General features: G+C 38.3%; 1 protein-coding gene across 1 annotated transcript in view; it reads right to left on the bottom strand.

Moving 5' to 3' along the window:
• LOC122791697 overlaps positions 1 to 22,303 on the bottom strand; it is a 1,032,604-nt gene that overhangs the window by 181,738 nt on the left and 828,563 nt on the right. Inside the window, exon 11 of the mRNA XM_044059589.1 lies at positions 6,269 to 6,368. Within this exon, the coding sequence (XP_043915524.1) occupies positions 6,269 to 6,368 (100 nt within the window). The remainder of the gene's footprint in view (positions 1 to 6,268; positions 6,369 to 22,303) is intronic.

Here is a 22,303-nt window from a genome sequence, read left to right as displayed (position 1 = left end):
ATATAGGAAATGCTGGGGTAGGAGGATACCAGGTGGAAGGACTAAGTGCATTCAAAATCCCTTGAGAAAAGGCTTGCCAGTCTGGGGAAGACTCTAGACTGGGAGACATGTTTTTGTTTTCTTTTGAAAGGAAGGTCTACCCTAGGCTAGCAAGGAAAAGATGCCACAGGCCTGGGCTCCAGATCACATGTCGGCACAACCTCAATGGAAGGAGCAGGAAAGGTACTGCGAGGAATGTCAGGAGAAGCAAGCAGTGGTTCTCCCTTACCGTCCATAACGGATATCTGCAAAACCTCTTTGGATGTGCTGTAGCAATCCTCCCTATGGTACTTGCTGAAGGAGGAGGAGGACCTGACATTCTACATACCTCCAGGCCTTCACTAGCTTTGAGAGGGACATCTGAGACCAGAGGTGCAGCTGAAGATTCAGGCCTTACCTTTTTCACCTTTTTCTTTGGGGGCTCACCCGACAGACCAGCAGCACCTTCCATACTTAGCGCTAGTTGCTTCAGTATCTGATTCTCAAGATACAAATTAAGGGTGGACAGACGACTGTGGTGGGTTTTAGGGATGATTGCCTCACAAATGGCACAGGTGTTATAATCGTGATAGGATCCCAGAAAAAAAAGACACTGGTTGCGGTTGTCTTTGTGTGGAATTTGTCTTCCACAGTGGCACTTGCCCTTCTTGGATGACATTAACCTCTAACAAGCATGAAGTAGCAAAAGCGTAAAAGAGATTCCCCAACAGTGCACTTACCTGAGAGAAGATAAACTTTTGGCGATCAGACGGACATCTGGAAGATGTCGTTTGGACTGGTAGCAGAGGAGTTCTGATGATGGCATGTGCAGACATCACATTTACGGCTGAAGCTCTGCTGTTCTATGCGCAACATTGCATGTACCTTGCAGTAGTTTAAGTCTTTGGTATACTGGCCGGATGTTCGGGTCACCTAGGCGGAATCTCCCTCATGTTATGAATACTGCAACATGGGAAAAGAAGAACATTAAATAAAAATATAAGGAAGTAAACAAAAAGAAGATGTTTACAAAATGTAGAAAATGTAAGAATATAAAATGCAAGATAAGCTGCTGGGCGCAGACCAATAACAAACAGGGAAGCCAAGGGAGAACCCACAATCTGGAAGGGGGGTCTACACATTGTCAAAAGTCAAAGCATGATGAATCCAGTGTGGAAGAAGGCAAGATGGAAGGTGATACCCTCCTGTAATGGGTACAAAAGAATTGGGAAAGAGAGGAGAGAAGAATAGAAGTAATAGCATGGAACACAGGGTGGTGTACCAACATGATCAAAGGAAAAAAGTGTATAACAGACTGAAAATGTATAAAACAGATGTAACACTGATACAAGAAACAAAACTGAAGATAAAAGAAAGTGTAAAAATAGTAAAGTGTCAAAATAGCAGTAGGGGGGAGATAAGTCAAGAGGAAGAAGAAAGATGAAAAAAACAGGAAATAATAGTGGAACTTTAAAAGGAATTCATAAGTGAACCTGGAAATGAGAGGAACAAGCTGGGAGGAGTCTGGGATGACAAGAGTTAGAAGCCATTGTTATGATGGAGATAGATTTGCAAAATGAGTTACTGTATAGAATATTAGTGTGCAGTAGGGAGAACAGCAGGCAAAACCCTAGTAAAATTATACTAATCAAAGAAAGGAATATGGAAGTACTATAGAATAAGGGGAAAGGGAGGAGATACAGGAGAACAGCAGGCTAAAAGAAGTGTTGAAAGAATATTACTAGGGCTTGTAGAAGAACTGGGAGGGGGAAGAGAAACACATAGCTTGATAAGGGAAGATGGTGGAAGGATACTAGCTAAGAGGACCAAGAAACAAGCTGGAATCAGTCATAACAGTAGAATACTGGATGGTCTGTTGCTGGCCAAGTTCACTGATAATTGCAAATTGGGAGCAATCACTGAGTCCCCCAATGATGTTGATATACTGCAGACACAGTTAACGCAAACAAATGACTGGTTGCAAAGCCACACATTAAATGCTAAATGCAAAAAAATGCATTATTATTCTCTTTGGGAAAGCTGGCATCCCTGCTAATTACATTATAGACATCACCCCCCCACCCAAGTGTAGACCCAATGGTATGTAATCTGGGTGCTCAGGTTGATAGCAATTTGAACTTTGACCACCATGTATCCACAGTAGTAAGGAAATCTTTCTGTGTGGCATATCCTATAAATAAAGGCATTACATCTAGATCTAAGAATGCTATACTTCCATTATATTTGTCCCTCATCAGATGAGTAATTGAGTACAATGTTCTCTTTTGCATGTACCTCACCAAACACCTGCACCAAATGGAGAGACCACAGAGGTTTCTCACTAAGAAATTATAGGGTACACAAAACAAGTCTTATGCGGAAAGACTGAAAGCCCTGCCACTGTATCATCCTCCTATATGTTGCTAAGGGGGTGACCTGTGCTTGGCTTACAGGACAGTCTCTGACCACACACTGATGGAAATGCTACACATTCAAAAATCAAACTGCACCAGGGTCATTCGCTCATGGGATCTTAACCTAGCCTCTGTCATGAACAGGTCATGCTTGGAAAATAGATACATCTTCCAGAGGCTACCACTTCTCTGGAACAAGCTCCAAATTCACTTGAAACAGAGCCTCTTCCTGACCCTCTTCAAACGCTACCCAGATCAATGGATGGGTGACCACAAATTCATTCCTAGGGTGGCACCCATGTCCCTCCTGGACAGAGGAAGTCAGTATTAACTATCATAGACCCTTACCTCTGTGAACTTCACTAACCTCGCCACTGACAATTGGAGTGACTCAAGATAAATATGGCTAGGCTTGTAAGGGCTCTATGGCCATTAGCTTAGGAACCTTCTATGAATTTATGAACCTATGAATAGGTCAGCGTAGGAGTGTTAAGAATGAAAGAAAAACTTCCACTGGAGTTCTAGAAATGGGCAGTTGCCAGTATGGCAAACATTAGCAGAGGAATACAAAACAATGGACTGAACAGGGACGAGATCACAATCTATAAAAACAGGAAGGATAGCGGTATTGCTAAAGGAAGAGACCACCACTTGGACTTTGAGAACTACATTACAATTTCCTTGATAATATGGATATTATGATCATTGCAAAGATCTTGGCCACAAAAGCAGATGGGATTCTGCAAAACATCATAAAAAAGAGGCAAAACAGATTTAAGAAAAGCAAATCAGCAGAGGACAACTGGTGGGAGCTAGCAGATACCATGAGGGAGAAGAAAGGAAGAAAGAAGGGAAAGGTGGGGTAGTGCCATTGGACTTACAGAGAGCCTTTGATTTGGTAAACTGGAAATTTTTATGAATGACGGAAAAAAGATATGGAAGAAATGGCACGAGTGGATAAAAAGCAATGAAAGCCACCCAGAGCAAGGGGTTTATCAAAGGTAGGAAACCATACATGTGACATTGGACAGAGATGTCTGCTTTCACCTGGGCTTTTTACAATAGTGATAAAAGCACAGCTCCCTATTACAATCTAGAGATTTGCATTGCAGAGTCCTGAAACTCTGGAAAAAAGACAGAAAATGCAGGAAAAAAGTGGCTATCAAACATCACTCTTCTCCTTTAAACTTGTTTTTTGCAAGACCATTACACCCACAATGTGGGGGCAGTCCTCCCCATATCACCCCAAACTTACATATATCAATTGTGAGACTTCTATACCTCAAAAAGGGAATATTCTGAAAAATGGTAATCTTGGATATGTTATATATAAATCCAGAATGTCATCCATTTCGTCTCCAGATCTCTGGACTCAGCAATGTGGGCTTCAAGATTTTAAATGGTTACCTAGAAGCATTAACAAGAGCAGTTAGAATAGAGCCTTTCACAATAAATGAAACAAAGGAAGCAAACTCTTTTACTCTAGGCAAATAGTTGTATATTATTTCTGGAGATATAGGAGCAGCAACAGAGTGTATGTTATCAATACTGAGTTTTTTGAGTAAGGTGGGCTTATGGTGTAACCAGAAGAAAACGTTTCTGGTAACCATGGGTGAAGAGAGGAAAAGAGGAGACAAAGGAAAAATCAGAAAGAAATACCTAAACAACTGGACTGATTGTGTATTCAACACTAGAGGTCACCATAACAGAATTCTTAAAGAGGATGAGATTGAAATCGAAGGAGATTCTAGTCAAAACAGGCAAACATCATACCATTACAGGGAGAATAAATACATTAAGGACTGTGGTGACTGTGGTAATATCACAAACTCTGAAAAACGTACTAGAAGACCTGAATAGGGAAGAACTAGAAAAAATACCAAATACCATGGCCGGAGAAAGGAAAAGAAAGAGTAAACAGGGATGGCATTAGTCTAAAAAAGAAGGGGGACTGGGCAAGCATCATATCACATGTATGATCTCAACTACAACATAAGATGGATAAGAAAGAAAAAAAGAAAAAGAGGGAAGAGTTGGAGCAGAAATGGATGGAGCTCTGCAAGAATGCAGGAAGGCTATTAGCAGATGGGGAGAAGTACTGGGGAAGACAAAAAACAAGGAGACAAGAGGGATAGAGAGACACATAAGGAAGAATTTTGGAAAATGCAGCACAATGCAGGTAGATATGCTATTGAAGGAAGGACATCTAGGAAGAAGGTGTTTAAGGCACTGGTAAAATTGATGGCACAGAACGAGAGTGGTGGATATATATAGTGCCAAGTGAGACATAGGGAAACTCATTTTTCTGAAGACATATGAAAAGGGAAGTTTGTACATAACACTGCTGTATAAGTAGGAGGCAAGGACATAATCAATGGATACTCAAAAACAATCCAAAGTACCTTTTTAACTTCAGGGGAAAAAAAGAAAAAAATACCCTAGTAAGGTGTGCAGTATACTCTCACTTATAATCTGGTAGCCCTTTAATGGCCAGAACATGAGAATTTCAGTCATGAGTGACAATCTACTGCTGCAAATACCTGTCTGGAACATTTATGTCTGTCTTCAACTTTTTTGCAGTAGTATAGTATAATTCCAACAGCAATTATTCCAGAGATAAAAATCTGGGAATCACAGGGGTACATTACTGCTTTAGTCCTGGGATAAGAAAACCAAGTAAAGACAAAATAGGGTGTATGTTCACTACCAGTGCAAGATTATGACTTTTAAAATATTGTCTGTATGGCTCAGAAACATATGTGTTCTAGTGTTCCGCTTACTGCAGGGTTGGAGCGGAATGAGTTGCTCCTCAGTACAATATAAGATGAGAGGCCTCAAATAAAAATTAAGATAAAATATTACCTGTCCATCACAACAATGCAAATCCAAACAAATCAGATTTGAATAAATCACTAGTACAAGTTGTGTATGTATAGAGTATTAAAATTATAGAATGCACAGCAAACCAAACTTGAAAGAAGTGAAACCAAGGAAGAGTTCAAAAAAATATATGGCTGTAAAGTAAAAGCTAAATTATCAAAACCTCATAAAACTATGAAGAAACACTAGGTTACAGGAAAATGTTTTAAAACTGTGAGGAACTGTCAAATTGAATTGACCTCAAATTCCTTTCTGATACCAAGAATTGTATTTTATGACACTGATTTCAACATCTGCCACTTCCCTCATGTTTTACTTACATGAAGCTATCCAGTACATGGGTTAAATCAAGGTACAGCTGTTAGGAGTAATGGAAACAACTCAGCTTTGCTTGACGATGCCACTGACCACTACAAGTGTACCATGCACAAACTGCTTTTAAGCAACCTGAGTACCACTCCTGAACTTCTGATATAACAACTCTATAAATATAATAATAAATTTAATCTGGCAAAATGCTATGTGATTAAAGGAAATGTGGTTCAGTTTTGCTTGCCATTTTATTCATTTTCATCTCTGCCCTGCTGCTAACACAACATTAATTTCTCTCTCTAATTTCTGAGTTTTGATTTCTGGTTTCAGCCCAGTCCTTGTTTTCTTGGCCTGAAATGAAAGCTTTTTTGGCTAACATTTACTTCTCAGCACTGAAACATATCTATTATCCCACATGCTTCCACTGTTTTACTGATAATTCTATTGAGTCCATATATTCTTTTTGGCTTTCAGCAGCTCTTGCTTGCTGTTTGCAGAAAATTTAAAGTGAAAAACTGTCTGAACTGCCATTCATTTAAGTTGTTAATTATCTGCACTTAATTGTGGCATGGTATATCTGTATTTTATCTGGCTTACCCATAGAATGAAATGCAAACAACAAAATAACAACCACGATTACTTACTTTTGTGAAGCTTGAGGATAGTATAAGCCATGGCTGTCAGAACCCGCTCACCTTCCAAGATGTAGATATCCCACAATCGCAGGGTAAGTGTAAAAGGCGTCTGTTTAAAAATAAAAATAATAATAAAAAAACAGAATTAGTATGAAAAGTTTTTTTTTCTTTGTTTTAGTCAAGTATATTTCCTTTTTGTTTGGAAATAAAATCAACATGAGTTGACTTTTTTTTCTCACCAGCTGCCATAGGCCCCCTCCATCACATTAACCATGAGAACAGATAGTCAAGCTCTTCTTGTAGCTCCCATTTACAAATGCTAATTAGGCTAAATGTATTTTGATCTTGAAGGGGTACAGGGTTGGCTGGGTACCCCTTGTGCAGATACATATCTTATTTCCTTATGTGGTCTTTTGTTGGCTGGAATTTTCATCAGGATAAATGATGGTTTTGTATTCATATTTTATGTAACCCTGCTGCAAGAGGCACACGCATAGCCAACACTGCTACAACCTTTCTTCTGTTCTTTAAGCCTGCTCTGGCCCTAATAGGGGTATGTGTCTGTTATAGACTATTATTCCTTGTAAAATAATGTAAATGCTGACTGTAAAACAGCCTAAATAATACAATTAAGAAAACTATAAACAACTCACTCATGGTGGCAGTGGTTGTGAGATATCCTCTTTAATGACCTCTCTACAAACCTCTACTGTTATAAGTACCTTAAACAACAGTAATATGACCTGTATATCATAAGAGTCATGCTGATTTACAAGTAGCATAAACGTACTCATATCACTTGTAAGTATTTTGCATACGAAAACCACCACTTAATTAGACATCACACAGATTGCCTGACATAGCAGCAAAAGAAAATGAATAAGAAATTTTGTGATGTAGCAAACTTCTGATTATCAGCATGTGTGGGCTGCATCTTCCACACCCCCTCTAACTTATATAGAATAACTATGAGGTCACACAAGCTTGAAAAAAAAATAGGAAAATTGGTGCTATACAATGCTAAGCATCCTCTTCGCTGTGCTTTCATTATCAGATCGCAAAAGTAGGTGATTAAAGCATGAATTATACAGCTCAATGTGCCAGCTCCATGACACAGACAGCTGAAGCCCTGAGTGTGACCCATACAGCTGGAGTTCAGCCAGTGACCAAACCAATGAAGAAGTCAATGATGAGGGAAGAGAGGAATTAGGAAGCATATGCCTTGGTAAGGCTGTAGGAGTATTAATGAATGAATTAATTAATGAATTAATTAATTTTACTTGAAATATGTTTCCCGGGGAGAACCGACTGGGCTAGAAGCCCTTTTTCAGTAGAGGCCCGGGCAGAAAAGCTCCACATACAAAATACAACATTATGATAAATAATCTGAGTCAGGTACAAATCATTACAGTAGTTGTAAGATCAATCAAAACAACATCTAGTTTTACAGAGAATTAAATACAACATAAATTTACAGAAGTCAGTTCCTCATTCAAAATTTTTTTAAAACAGCAATAAGAAAATGCAAAATATGACCATGTTTAAAGATGTGGATACAAGTAGCAACAGATTCATGGACAACATCAATCAATTTTGGAGAACACTGTACAGTTAATCAAGGGAATTCTGATGTGGTTTAAGATAAGTAGATAGGAAAAAAATAGATGACTAGTAGGGGAGAAGATGGATGAATAGAAATCTAGAGAAAAAAATGTAGTGGTGGATGAGATATGGAGAGGAATTACTAGTGGACTTAGGGTTTATTAGGGTCTTTGGTAAGTAACTCACTAGAGTAGAATAACAATGGAGGAGGAAAGATGAAGTGAAAACAGCAGTTCAGCCTGGGATTGAGCAGGAGTGTGACGCCTGTGCCCTGTGCCAGCAATCAAGGAGCCTCAATCTTCACCACTAACACCAGAGAGGGAGTCTCATATATGAGGAAAGGATAACAAATACACACAGTAAAGTGCAATTTGCCTTAAGAGCACACAGAGATCACAGTCAGTCCAGGGCTGGTCGCTCCCTTGCTCTCCAGGTCCCCAATAAGACTCCCCACTGGCACAGCTATAGGGTCCAGAACTCAGCCTAGCTGGGCAAGCTAAAATCTCCAGCACCCTCTCTGTCCAACCAGTGCTTCGTGTCCCTGCCCAAGTAGCTGACACACACACACTTTGAGATAAGAGTTTATACAACCACACAGACACTTCTGGGGAAGGCTGGCACAGATTCTCCAGCTGTTCCTCTTTTACGCAGACTATACGGTAGTACAACTTGCCATCACCCAGCTAATATTTATCAGCTACCCAAAGGCCCTTAAAAGGGTGTCCAATTATTACTGTGCAATATTCTTATCCAATTGGTAAGTGTGACTAAACAGTCAAGGCTTATTAGTGGGACTTAGTACAGGATCACTTATAAGCATGCAATGTACTCTAGAGCTTAACTTATCTCTACACAAAACAGCCACAGTTGAAAGGGTTTAAAAATATTTAATAATAAATACTAAAAACACAAGACAATACTACTACAACACAGGCTAGTCAAGAGTTCAGAGATCACAGAAAAATACTTAAACCAATACAGTAGGAAAGTTCTGATATGAATACAGAAAAACACTTAATCTAATCTTTATAGTCCTTGCTATTTCTACAAGAAAACATACTTCTAAGATAACTTAATTAAGACAACAGGCAGAGTGCTGAGTTGGATAGTCAAGACAAAAATGCTTAATGCCTTCTGATTCTCTCTGTTTAAATTGCAATTGCAGTTCTAATAAAACATTACAACATTTCACACTTTCCTGGTGTTCCCAGGCTGACAGAAACTACATTTACATTATTTTACACTTAGGCAGAAACCAGAGCAATAAAGGACATTCCACATGTAAATTCTGGTCATTAACTTTAGCCTTAAAACAATAGGCAGGAAGCCTTCATCTAGCCCGGCCAGAGCCGAATTGTAAACATCAAAGGCAACAATGAAATAATTCTAATTTCAAAGAACCAACAAGAAATGCTTGACTTAGCTTTCTTTACAGCAGAGGGCAATGTTGCCACATTGTTTTAAGTTCAACATTTCACAGCACATGCTTTCCTTTAAAAAGACAAGCTTGTATTTCAACATTCATATTTACAAATTCTATCTGGCTAGGCTGGCAGCCTTCACCCATCTCTACCAGTCTTCACAAGGAGCATAACCAATTATCATTTAGATGAGGTTTAAGCTGTTTTTTTGAACAAAATATGGTTATTGGTGTTAAGAATATTCTGAGGGATAGAGTTCCATGATTTAGCAATGTGGTTTGAATACAGAAAGTCCTGATTTGGAAACATTTAGCAAGAATTTGTTAGAGGATCTCAGGAGTCTATTATTACTGTGGGTTTATACTAAAGTTTGCAGAGTAGTACATTTGTCAGGTTGATTTATGATAGAATGGGTTAGTATAAGTTAGTTGAATAGTTCAAACCATTTTAGTTGTCAGAGAACAACACAGTGATGGGTTCTGTGAGGTAGGTTTGCTGCAAATTTGGCAATTTTGTGGTAACATGTTTCTAACTTGTTTAGGTCCAATTTTCTAAGGTTTGTGAGTATGGGGGAGGTGTACAATAGTGTAGGTAATAGGTAGGTCCTAGCTATAGCTTGTCTGGAGGAGCTTGTAAGATAAGGTTTAATTCTATAGAGAGAACCTAATTTTATGTGGGCTTTCTTAATAACAAGTGATACATTTTTGTCCAGTCTCAAACTGCTATCAACAGTGACCCCTAGTAGTTTGGCTTCTGAGGCTGTCTCAATTAATGTGTTGTTTGATGAGACAATTGTAAAGTGCTGGCTTTGGTTGTTAGATTTGTTACAGTTGTTAAGGAAAAGCATTAATTTGGTTTTGTTAGGGTTTAGAATGAACTGGTTGTTGTATAGGTAGGATTCAATGGCAGAAAAATAATTTTTGGGTAATTTCTTGAAGCTGAGGCAGGGAAGGGGCAGCACAGATGACACTGGAGTCATATGCATATTGAATAATAGTGGCAAGGCTGGTAGCAGTGTGAAATTTGTTTGTGAACATGGAGAAGAGAAGTGGACCTAGTATTGAGCCTTGTGGGACACTGACAGTTATGGGTAGCAGGGAAGAAAGATCATTTTGCCACTTCACAGCTTGCTGATGGTCGTGCAGATTGTTGTGGAACCAGGAGAGGACTTCTTGAGATATGTTAAGGGCTGCATGCTCATATAAGAACTTTTGGTGAGATACTGTGTCAAATGCCTTAAACATATCTAAAATGATAGCAGAGACAAGTTGTCCATCATTTCTTAGTTGATTCCCAGTGTTGGTGAAACTTAATAGGGCAGGTGATGTGTGTGGATCAAAAGCCATGTTGTGACTTGGTTAGGAATTTTTTTGTTAACAGATGGTACAATAGTTGAGAGTGGATGCATTTTTCTAAAATTTTTGAAAGAGGTGATAGAATGGATATTGGTCTATAACTGGAAAGTTCTAGTAAGGAGCTATCTTTGTGGAGAGGTAGTACATATAACATTTTCTGTATCTTAGATATGTATTGTTCAGATATGGACCTACTGATCAAGACTGATACAGGATAAGAGATGACATCACCTGTTAACTTTAGATATTTATTTGGTTGCTGATCAGTTGAAAGTGATGTGGGTTTTAGTTTAACAGTTTTTTTTTATTTTGTCTGTTTGGATGGGTTGTAGAAAGAGTGTAGTTGGGGTAACATTGTTTCCAGGTTGGGTAACTAGTGGAGTATTATTATTGTTTTTTATGAGTGAGAGTATTGAGTTTGTGAAGAAAGAGTTGAATTGGGTAGCTATGCTATCTTTAGAATTCAAGGTATTGGGGGTTGGGGTTGATGTTGGAACTGGATTTAGCAGCTGACTGATTGTATCCCAGAATTTTGTGGCTTGTTTAGGTGTTTTGTGTTGGATTCTGGTATAGATAAGTTTTTTAGCATTCTTGATTTGTTTTTTAGATATATTTCTTATTTGACGATAGTTATCATAGGAGGCTTTGCCTTTGTTGGCTTGATATTGGGACTAGAGTTTATTGGTTTATTTTAGTAGTTGTTTGGTTTCTTTGGTAGGCCATGGACAGTAGTTTGCTTTAATTCTAAAATTCCTGATGGGAGCCAGACTGTTGAGAACATCCAGAAATTTACTGTTAAAATACTGAACATCCGAGTCTAGTGGGAGGTATTTTACAGGGGACAAGATGCAATTCTGTAGAAGTACTTTAAAAGCATCTAAATAGAACTTTCTTTTGTTGCGTACTTGTTTGCATATCACTGATTTAGTGGGATAGCTACATTGTCTGATGATACAGGTCGGTAGGTGATCACTTAGGCTGTCTGGGAGACAACCTGAGTGACAGATCAGTGAGGGTTTGTTGGTTAGGGTCCAGTCAAGAATTGACTGTTTATTACTGTTTTTGTCTACCATTGTTGGTGTGTGTATTATTTGAGTGAAACCATGCAGGTTTACATAGCTGGAGGGATTATTTGAGGAACAAGCTTGCCAGTCAGTATTGAAGTCTCCTACTATTATGGTTTCTTGGCTGAATGTGTTGGATGACCAGGGACATAGGTTTTCAGTTATAGATGGGTTGTTTCCTGGGGAGATGTATGCTGATATTAAGACTGTGTGTTTATTGTGGTTGAATTTTAGGCAAGAGGTTAGCAGTTCATAGTTATTTAGGTCTGGGGGGTTTACCTGTATTTGCAATAGGTTAAGTTTATATTTAAATAGTGTTGCTACTTCTCCACCTCACTTTTGTATTTTATCTAGTTGATGGATGCTGTACCCAGGGGGTAGGATTTCATTATTGCTTATTTGGGGTTTAAGCCAGGTTTCTGTTAAGACTACTATGTCAAGTAAATAGTAACCAAGAACCACACAAAACGAATAAAACTGGCTGCCCAAGGGTATCAACTCACAACTGCACGCTCCTCAGATGAAAAGTTCCACTGGATACCAAGCATAAAATGTTTATGTCAAGGGAATACAGGGAGAGGGCAGCATGAAATTCTTGCATTTTGTTTAGTAGGCTCCTGATATTCACGTTGATGAATAGAATGTGTGAGCTATTTTGGGGTATGTTGGTAAAGGGCAAGCAGTTAGTATATTTCAAATAATGAATTGTTTGTTGTGTATTGAAGGGAACTTGCTGGTTAGATTTAGGGCCTGGATTTGGATGAATGTCTCCCCTTAATTGTAAGTTTGTTTTTTTATGAAAAGATGAGTGTAAGAGTTAAGTTGATGATTCAGAATGTTTAAATGAAGTATGTAGTGAAGTAAGAGTGTGTAAGAACTTGCATGAAAATAGTTCTAATTTAGAGGAGTTGAAGAGGTGTGGTGCTATATAGATGTTAGTGTATGAAGTTTGAGGTGGGGAAAGGGAATGGTAAATGGGAAATGTATGTTGATAATCTTGAGGTTGTTAAAAGTGATGAGGTGGAGGGCTATTAATAATAGGATGAGATGAGAACAGTTATGTGAGAGAGAGAGTAGCATTTTTGTATTAGGGGTATGATGAAGATGAGACTCTAAATGATTGTGAAGGTTATAAATGATAACAGTACTAATGGATTACAAGAGTCTGGAAATGGATGGACTATGGGAGGGGTTACTTAATTAGTATGATGTAATTGGTAATGAATGGTTGGTTGGTTGAGGTGGGAGTGGTGTGACTGAAATAAATCTAGGTGTAGTGCGGGTGGGAAGTGAAGGTACAGTAGGGGAACGGAGTGCAACTGAGCGTAGTGACGGTGAATGGAGTGGGGACCCTGTCCTTGGGTGGGCTGGGCCATATGTAAAGAGACTGGCATGTGTTGAATGTGGTCGCAGCCATCAGAGGAGTGACTGGGGTAAATGAGCAGCATGTCACAAGGAGATGGAGCACATCTCCCAGTACTTAATGGATGATTGTATGAGCTAATGACAGAAGAGAGATGAATAAGGAGGTATATCTCTTGGGGAATGTTGTGGGATACACTGGGGTATACCTAACACCACAATCCCAGAGAATACTTGAATCCATGGACTGGTTGAAAACAGCACTAGGTATCCTGAGGCAATATAGAAACTGATTTGTCTTCACAGACAACCACTTGCTGCTACACGATACAGAATCTACTTATGAGAAGTGCACATACCTGTGGAAAAGTACAGGCAAACAACAGTTGTCAGCATACTCCCACCCTACTGCAATCTATTTCAAACACTAAGCTCATATATGCTGAAACAAAATCCCTTCCCAAGTCTCCTAGATAATAATTCAGTAGACCCAGACCTCATCCACATATTTACATTTCAACCATCTCACACACACAACAGCATCAACTATGTCTCCCCTCTAAAAAGAGTCACCTAAGCTGCTTGTCTAAACCCTTAAGGCTGACAGAGCACACTACCACACACTACAATGTTTTAGTCATAGGTGATTCAACAGTCAGACATACGGACACCCAAGGCTGAGCAAAAACTATATCACATATGTCCTCCCAGGTGCTAGAAATCATGATGTCACTAGGACTCTTTGATTCCTTCACCCAAAGTATGTATAAGTGGGAGTGAAATATATGATCCATCTTGGGGAATATGAAAACTGACATGGCTAAGTTCTCAAAGAATGTGTCTGAGGTTGGGGTATAGATGGTCTTGAGCAGCATTTTGTTATCACAATGGGCAATACCACAATACAAATTGAAAACAACCAATTTCAACAACTGGCTAGGTAACTGGTGTCATTTGAGGGGATCCAATCTCCTTGGAATGAAATAGTCGGCTGTTCTACTTGTTTCACCTATGATAGCTTGCACCATTCCACTTAAGAGTCTATGCATACTGTCCAAGGCATTCTCTACTCCCAGAGTGAATTTTAGAAACAGCAAGTGTTCTAGACCTTCCAGCTTACAATATCTGACTGTCTCAGTGATCATCTCCCAATGTAAACAACCACACTTCTCACACATCCACTTAAACAGCATGTTTATAAAACATCATGCAACCTTTCCAAGTTTAACCTGAAATGACCCTATCAGCTATTAAATGGAACTTTCTAAAAATCCTCCCCTTAGATGATGCAGTAAATGAATTCAACACAACTTTCCTGAATATCCTAAATAGCCTTGCACCTCCTAGAAGGATGAAGCTAAAAACAAATAATGCAATTTGGCTATCCAAAAAGAGTAGAATGCTAATGCAGGATATGGAAAAAAACATGGAAAGAATGGCAGAAATATAAAATACCATAATATCTTGAAAACTTCAGAATGCTTCACAATTGTACTAAAAAGGAAATTAATGAAGACAAAAAAACTCTACTATAACAACTTTCAGAATAATAGTAAACTTAACTCTAAAAAAAATCTGGATAGCCGTTAAAAAACAATTTTGTGTTCTGTCCATAAATTCAACCATAATCCCTCTCCCAATAACTCATCACTTGAAACTGTAAAACAATTCAACTCTTATTTCAGAGGCAGTGTAGCATCTCTAACCAAGGATTCCCCAGCATCTAATCCTAACCCTGTCCAACAGCCACGTATTACTACATCCACTTTTACCTTCAAAACTATGCCCACATCCTATATAAAACCACTTAAACAAACTCAGACCATGCTCTACTTCGGCTAATGACATTCCAAGTGAGCATCTTAAAATAGCAGCCAACAGCATTGCCTATCCTGTCTAAATCCTTATAAATAAGTCAATCCAGGAATCTCACATTCCCTCTCTCTGGAAAAAGTCACACATTATCCCTCTGCACAAGGGAGGAAGTTCAACAGACATTACTAACTTTAGACCTATAGCAATCTAATCTCTCCTCTCCACAATACTTGAAAAATATATTCAAAAACAATTGCTAAGCTATCTTCTGCAGAAGAACTCCTACCTCCACACAAATCAGCTTCTGTCCTTACCAAAGTACTAACACTGCACTTCTTATCTATATTGATACTGTCAATAAATTTAGAGATAATGGCAAACTAGTCTCCTCCTTATTTCTAGACTGGCATGCCTAAAGCATTTGACACAGTTTGTCACAGAAAAATTCTACTTCAAATGTCCTCATTAGATCTCTCTCAGCCCAACCTTCTATTGCTCAAAAGTATCTATCCAACAGGTCAGTAAAATGGCGCTCTACCCTCTCCCCATACCTGCAAGTTGCCATCAGCGTGCAACAAGTCTCTATTCTTGGTCCTCACCTCTTTAACATTCTCACCAACACTCTTCACACATCCACACAACAAGCCTCCATAATACAGTATGCAGATGACTCCACACTCATTTGCACATCTGATAACATGGCACACCTCCAAAAAATTACTCAGGAAGCTTAAACAGCCTCCGAAACATGGCTTTGTAACTCACAAGTCATGCTCAATCCTAAAAAAAAAACAACAAAAAAACAAAAACAAAAAACCTACTACTTTTTTTCCCAAATGAAAAAAATAAATGTAAAGTCCTCTCTCTTGGTAATACAAACACCGAAGTCATTTCTCATGGCCAAATTTTAGGGATGGCAGTGGATGATAACCTTAAATTTGACCTGCAAACATTGCATAAGAAAAACTCATCAAAAATCTGGGATACTTTATACAGCCAAAAACTTTCTTACCAACACAACAAAACCTACACTTGTCACTACATATCCCCTCCTCACACTTCTTTCTGGTGTTACCATCATTACTAACCTTCAGGCATCATAAAAATAAAAATTGGAACAATGCTATAAAAATGCCGCTAAGTTTGAAGCAAATACCCCTTTCAGAACCCATGACTATATAACACTAAAAAGCCTAAATTGGCTAGAACTACCTCATCAACTAACATATATGCAGCTTCTTGCCACCTACAAAATTATCCAGAATCAATCTCCTTTCTAGCACTAAATAAGATTCTACACAACTATGCTCCCAGTCTGTCATTATGATCCAATGAGCAACTGTCCACAAACCTATAAATTCTGATGAGCATTTTCTGTACTCATACCATGTTTCTAAGGCCTGAAACTCCTTACCTGTATCCATCAGGTCAATACCCTCCCTCCCATCCTTCAAGACCTCCTAACCAAAAGCTAGCCCTGTTCTTTCTCAACACCAAGATAAACTATATCTCTAAATACGAACAAATACCTGCTCATACCTTATACCTCCCTTCTTTGCTCACTTCCTTACTTCTATCAATTTCTCTTCCCTGGCTTTCTTTCTAAATATACAATAAGCCTGCTCTTCTCTCACTTCATATTGCCAACTCCTGATTCTATTATACTAGCTTAGCTTTAATTTCTCTATAAACTGGCTAACATTTCTCTAAATATTAAATCATTGTCATAAAACTTGTATCTATTTTTAACCAATGGTTTCAAATTATGTCTAATTTGGTATAATTATTTAAAGTGTAGTTGTTTTTTGCATTATTTTTAAAGATTGTAAAATGTTTGTTCTTAAAGTATTTTCTAATACTTTGGAGAATGGGCTCCTAACTAGTTGGACTTTCAAGGTAATCAAACGTCAATAAATACATAAATACATAAATGAATTAACAAATCCCAGTCAGGCCTGTATCAGTTTGGTACTGTTCAACGCTAGGAATCTAAACAAGAAAATATCTGACATCGGGGCTTTCCTGACTCTAGAGCATGTATGCATCTGTATAGTAACAGAAACATTCTACTGTAAAGATAACACTCCCTCTTTACCTGGATGTACTGACTACCATTCATTTAAACCCTCTGGTAATGGAGGAGACATATTTGAATTCAATTGCAATCCCATTACCTCATAGAAAATTCTGGATAAAAATGAACTGGAACTCCTGGACATCTTACTGCCAGTTAAGGCAAATTACCATATCACTACTATAACAGAACTTCTTCAATGTCTTCCACTATCCACAACTTTTATATAAATCAATAAGTATCCTTGACTACCCTACAAAATCATTCTGTTGACTTTGGCTATCCATTCATCATCTGACAAAAAAATACCACTGATGACAAGTATGCACAATGGTTTCATAATTTTTTGACTCTAATGTTTTCAACCAATAAATGCCCTCTTCTGCTAGGGACTCAGATCTCCTCAACCTTGTTTTTACTAATAAAGCCGCAGTCTGCTATGCACTGAAATTCTCCTCTTCCATTATCAAATCAGACTATCATTCCGTTATATTTTCCCTAAGATCCCAGCTCAGGACAGCACTAAACCCAAGTGTATTCAGGGATTTCTCTAAGGTCAAACTTCTAGCACTTTCAGATAATCTGAGGGAATTTCAAAGCCTCTCCCAAAGACTCTACAATAAAAGCAGCTAATTATACCTTTTCTACTACCATAACTAATGCACTAAAAAAGCTGCCCCCATCAATCACAATTATAAAGGAAACCCAGTTTAAACAAACTCTGCAGGGAAAGAAAAAAAAAGCTTCTAGAACTAAGAAATAAACTTAAATCCTTTTAATTCTTCAAGTAACCCAAAAAACAAAACTTGGACATAAAATCAAAACCTGCAAAGCCAAGTACAAACTTAAGTATTGCTACATCCTGCAAAGATAACCATAAAACTTTTTAACTATATTAGGAATCTCAGAAATAATACTCTTAATTGCTCTCTAAGGGGACATCACCAATATGTTGTTGTATCTTTCGGCTTTTCTCGGTTAGGGGTTGCCACAGCGGAACTCCGGTCCGCAAATGATTGGCAGTAGATTTTTACGTACCGAGTTGCCAGCCCTGACGCACAACCTTCAACGAAGGTACGCCCATTCCCGCATGTCTCCACGCATGTCTCCACACAGAAGACGCTTTAGCTGAGAATCGAACAGGACGTCTTACTGTGAGGCGACAACGCTATCGCAGCACCACAAAACTTCAGTTACAACCTTTCCTTGTTCTCTCTTTTCTCTGCCTCCCCCAAGTGCTCAGCCCCTTACCAGTTCCTAAAATCATCTCAGATAAGGTCCTAAATGCCATCTCCAAAATCAAAAACACTAGTTCCAGGGCTCTTACAACATATCAGTATATCTCTTAGCATAAACATTGCCTCACTGATTCCTTTTTAAAATCAATCTTTCTTAGTCTGTCCTCTGGGTACATACCTGAGCCTTGGAGATGTGCTGTAGTGGTGCCTTATACAAAAGTGGCCTTACAACTGACCCTAGGAAGTATGGTCTAATTACTGTTATCAGTAGCATTTGTAAAGTAATGGAATGTATCATTATGGAACTCATAAACAATGACACTGGCAGCCTAGAGTCTCTCAGCCTGAATCAAACTAGTTTTGTTAAGTTAAAAGGTGGGTCCTGCCTACTGAATTGGGTAGACGTCTTTGAGACTGTAACAGGCTGTGTATAATGTCCAAGTAGTACACATTGTCCACCTCAATTTATCTAAGGCATTTGATACAATTCCACACTTTGGTACTATTGAGAAACTTAACTGTTTGAATGTTAACCTCTATGCAACACAACAGATAGCTAAATGGTGCACAAGCAAAATCCACACACTCAGGGTTAGTGACACACTGTTCTGTAAAAGACCTCTCACCAGTGGCATCCCACAAAGTTCAGTATTAGTTCCCTTCTTCTTCAGGTTACACTTCATAGATGCCCAAGCTGTTGTCAAGTGTCTCTGGCTAATGAAGTCTGCAGGTGACTGCAAACTCTGCACAGTTGCTAATTCTTTATCTGATACCAATACCTAGCAGCATAGCCTAACCAACACAGAATCCTGGCGTGAAGAACAAGGAATCACGCTAAAATAAATAAATAAATAATAAAAAATGCAGTACTGAACTCTTTAATAAACAAAAGCACTCATGCACCTACCTCATAAATATAAATGATACCCCCCAAAGCTAATAATTTCATTAAAGAACTAGGCACATTCGTTGACAATGAGCTGTCTTTTGACAACCATATACCACCTATTGTTAGGAAATCTTTTTACCTACTCCAGCTTATTAATGAAGGTATACCTTTTAGGTCCAAAAAAGTTAGTATTCCCCAGGAAATCTTTTTACCTAGCTCAATTCATTACTGAAGGTGTATCCTTCAGGTCTAAGAAAGTTATCATTCCCCTCTAACTCCTCTCTAATTGGGCCCATAATAGAATACATTATCCCCTTTTTCATGTATCTAGCCAAACATATTTTACAGTTTGCAAAACTACAATGTTTCTTAATCAAGAAAATCTCTCAGACATTACCTTCTTAATTTAGACATTGCTTCTAAAGGCCCTATCACTGTAGTCTATTTCTTATAGATTCCTATTTGGTGATCTCTGCTTGGCGTACAAGGCTATAAGCAACACGGTCTTGCTTGAGATTCCTATGTGGTGATCTCTGTTTGGCCTACAAGGTTATAAATGACACAGTCTTGCTCAACATCCTACACATTTGAAAATCTATACCACCAATACCCACTTTAAGGACCTAAATCATCATCTTCTTTTTCTTTCGGCTGTTCCCATTAGGGGTCGCCACAGAGGATCATCTGTTTTTATTTCTTCTTGTCCTCTGTACAGAATCTTTGGTGGGAAGGTGTAATATTAAAAAAGGTAGATAGCTCTCTCAAAGGATCCTGTAGCTATGGAATAAGCTCCCATGCCACAAAGGGTTCCTATCAGTTCATCAAAACTTCAGCAGTTCAAACACCATATGTTCAAACTGTGAAGTTCGAAAACTGATTATCTCGAAGCCGCGGAACACCGAATTCTTTCCCTGGGAAAGAATTTGGTGGGCCATTTCTGTAGCTTCACTATTCCATCCACTATAGTGCGAAGGTTACGGACCAGGTTAAGGTAAGTGTGCAAACGAACCGGGTTAAGATGAGTGTGCGATAGTTACGGATCTTACGGTTAGGGAGTGGGTGAGGTGAGTGTGCGATAGTTACGGACCTTAGGGTTAGGTAGCAGATAAGGTGAGTGTGCGATAGTTAAGGACCTTAGGGTTAGGATTTGAGTTAAGGTAAGTGGATAGATAGTAATGTATGTATGGTTTAGTGTAGAGTTAGAAGTAGGGTTTTGTGAAGTGTATATTTGTGGATTATTTATTTTGGTCTGCTTGTGTTGTGTGTGTGTTTTCTTGGAACAGCGATTTTTTTCCCTGGGGAAAAAATCGCTGTTCTAAGCCTTCGATGGTTTTTGCACTTCGAGGTTAGAAGTTCGAACATATGGTGTTCAAACTTCTGCCGTTTCATCAAAGTGATATAGACCCTGCCACAAATATATAGCTCTATTCTCCTGATTAAATTCAGCCTTGAAGAACAGATGAGGATCGGTAAATTCTCTCCTGGGCTGTCTTTCACAGGCTGTCAGGGATAAATAACCAAGTTGTGGGGATTGTAGTGGCTACATCAAAATGATCTACTCAATCAAATTGCCTAGAAAAATCCTATGAACCCATAACAGAACATCACAGGGAGATGGGGCAAATCTCCTTGCAATGCCAATATGCATGCCCTACCTTGTGACACCATGCAGCATGCCTGAAGAGGTAGGGTTTGATCAGAAAAAAAAACACAGTGTAGTGCAATATGACAAGACGTTTTCATGGCCCTGCTCCACTCAGTGTAGCTTGACAGTTTGCATCCTGCTTATTCTATAGATTTCCAATGGAGCTGAACTCTCACGGTTTGGGTCACTCTGGTGAGATGGCATTCCATTCACAGAGCTGCTAAGAATGGAAAACTATTAGGGAAATGGCCATTGTGGAGCTTGAGATCAGAGGCAGCTATGCTGGAAAAAATAGTACTGCTCAGTGTCTCTGACTTGCGATCACCAACATACTCATACAAATGGGCCATTTGATATACCCGATCCATTCAGAAAGGATCAAAGCAAGGTATCCTGTTCTCTGAAGATCCTCCTTGCAGTTTCTGGCACTATATTAAAGTATTCTAAAGCACAGGCTTTACAGTCAAATGAAGACTGCATGGCAAAAAGGGTTGGACTAGTTGGAACAACAGTATGTTTAACAGATACGAATGTAATGGAGCCATCCACTACAAAATGTTTGGATCTGACATGATCACAAGTGACAACTTAAGAAATGAAGAAGGTATTCTAATATGCTTATCTTCTGAAAGCACTATGATTGGTAAGGAGAATTTTGTTTTTTTCTTTAATTCAACATTTTTCAACAATGACAATAAATCAAAAACTAATTTTAAAACATCAAATAAAAAAACTATTTACATTCGTCCATATCAAAGTTTTTGTTTAAATTTAATGCATATATCATTAATATTTTTCAAGTAAATCACTCATTTTTTCCATGAAATATACTGATGTGTAATGTCCAATGTTCTCATTTTAATAGTTAACAATTATTTTTTGCATATACCTTTAGCTAAACATATACATTCTGACACTAGTATGATAGTTTTACATTTCCAATTTAGTGTAATAACTTTTCTTGCAATCGCTTAAACTGACCATACAAGAGACACTTGTGTTTTTGGAATAAATTCTGGAAATGGAGCATTAAACAAATGTTAATGAATTCATTACTATACAATTATCCGACCTCAACACTTGTGAACAGAGACATAATTTTACATTCCAGCACCATATGCACCCAATCTGCATCTATATTATGACCACATCTCCAAAAAATATCATTTGATATTTTATTATTGCAACCTTTTGAGGGGTTATAAAATTATTATTATGAAAATATTTTCAAGTAAATAATTTCTAACACAGTGAAGATGAAGTTTTGCTTATCGATTAAAGTAATAATGTTTTAATTTGTTATTGTTATTATACGAATATCATTTTGGTATTTTTGATAATGACCTCATATTCCTGTTTTTCGAATCACTAGAAATAATCTACCCTCACTTGCAGAAATTCTGCAAATAGGAGCTTTACATCTTCTACAGAGTTCTTTTGGCTGCCTCATTTCATGACTCCCCATAATTAACCTTGTCTGACTTCTTCTTTTTATTGTTTTCAGACACACTTGGATGGTACAGTGGTTGCATTGTCACCTCACAGCAAGAGGTTCTCCGGTTCGATTCTTGGCTGGGGT

Source organism: Protopterus annectens, chromosome 17.part0, assembly GCF_019279795.1.
Source record: "Protopterus annectens isolate FY-2018-M chromosome 17.part0, PAN1.0, whole genome shotgun sequence".
Lineage (NCBI taxonomy): Eukaryota > Metazoa > Chordata > Ceratodontiformes > Protopteridae > Protopterus > Protopterus annectens.
This window is presented reverse-complemented; position numbering and strand designations above follow the sequence as displayed.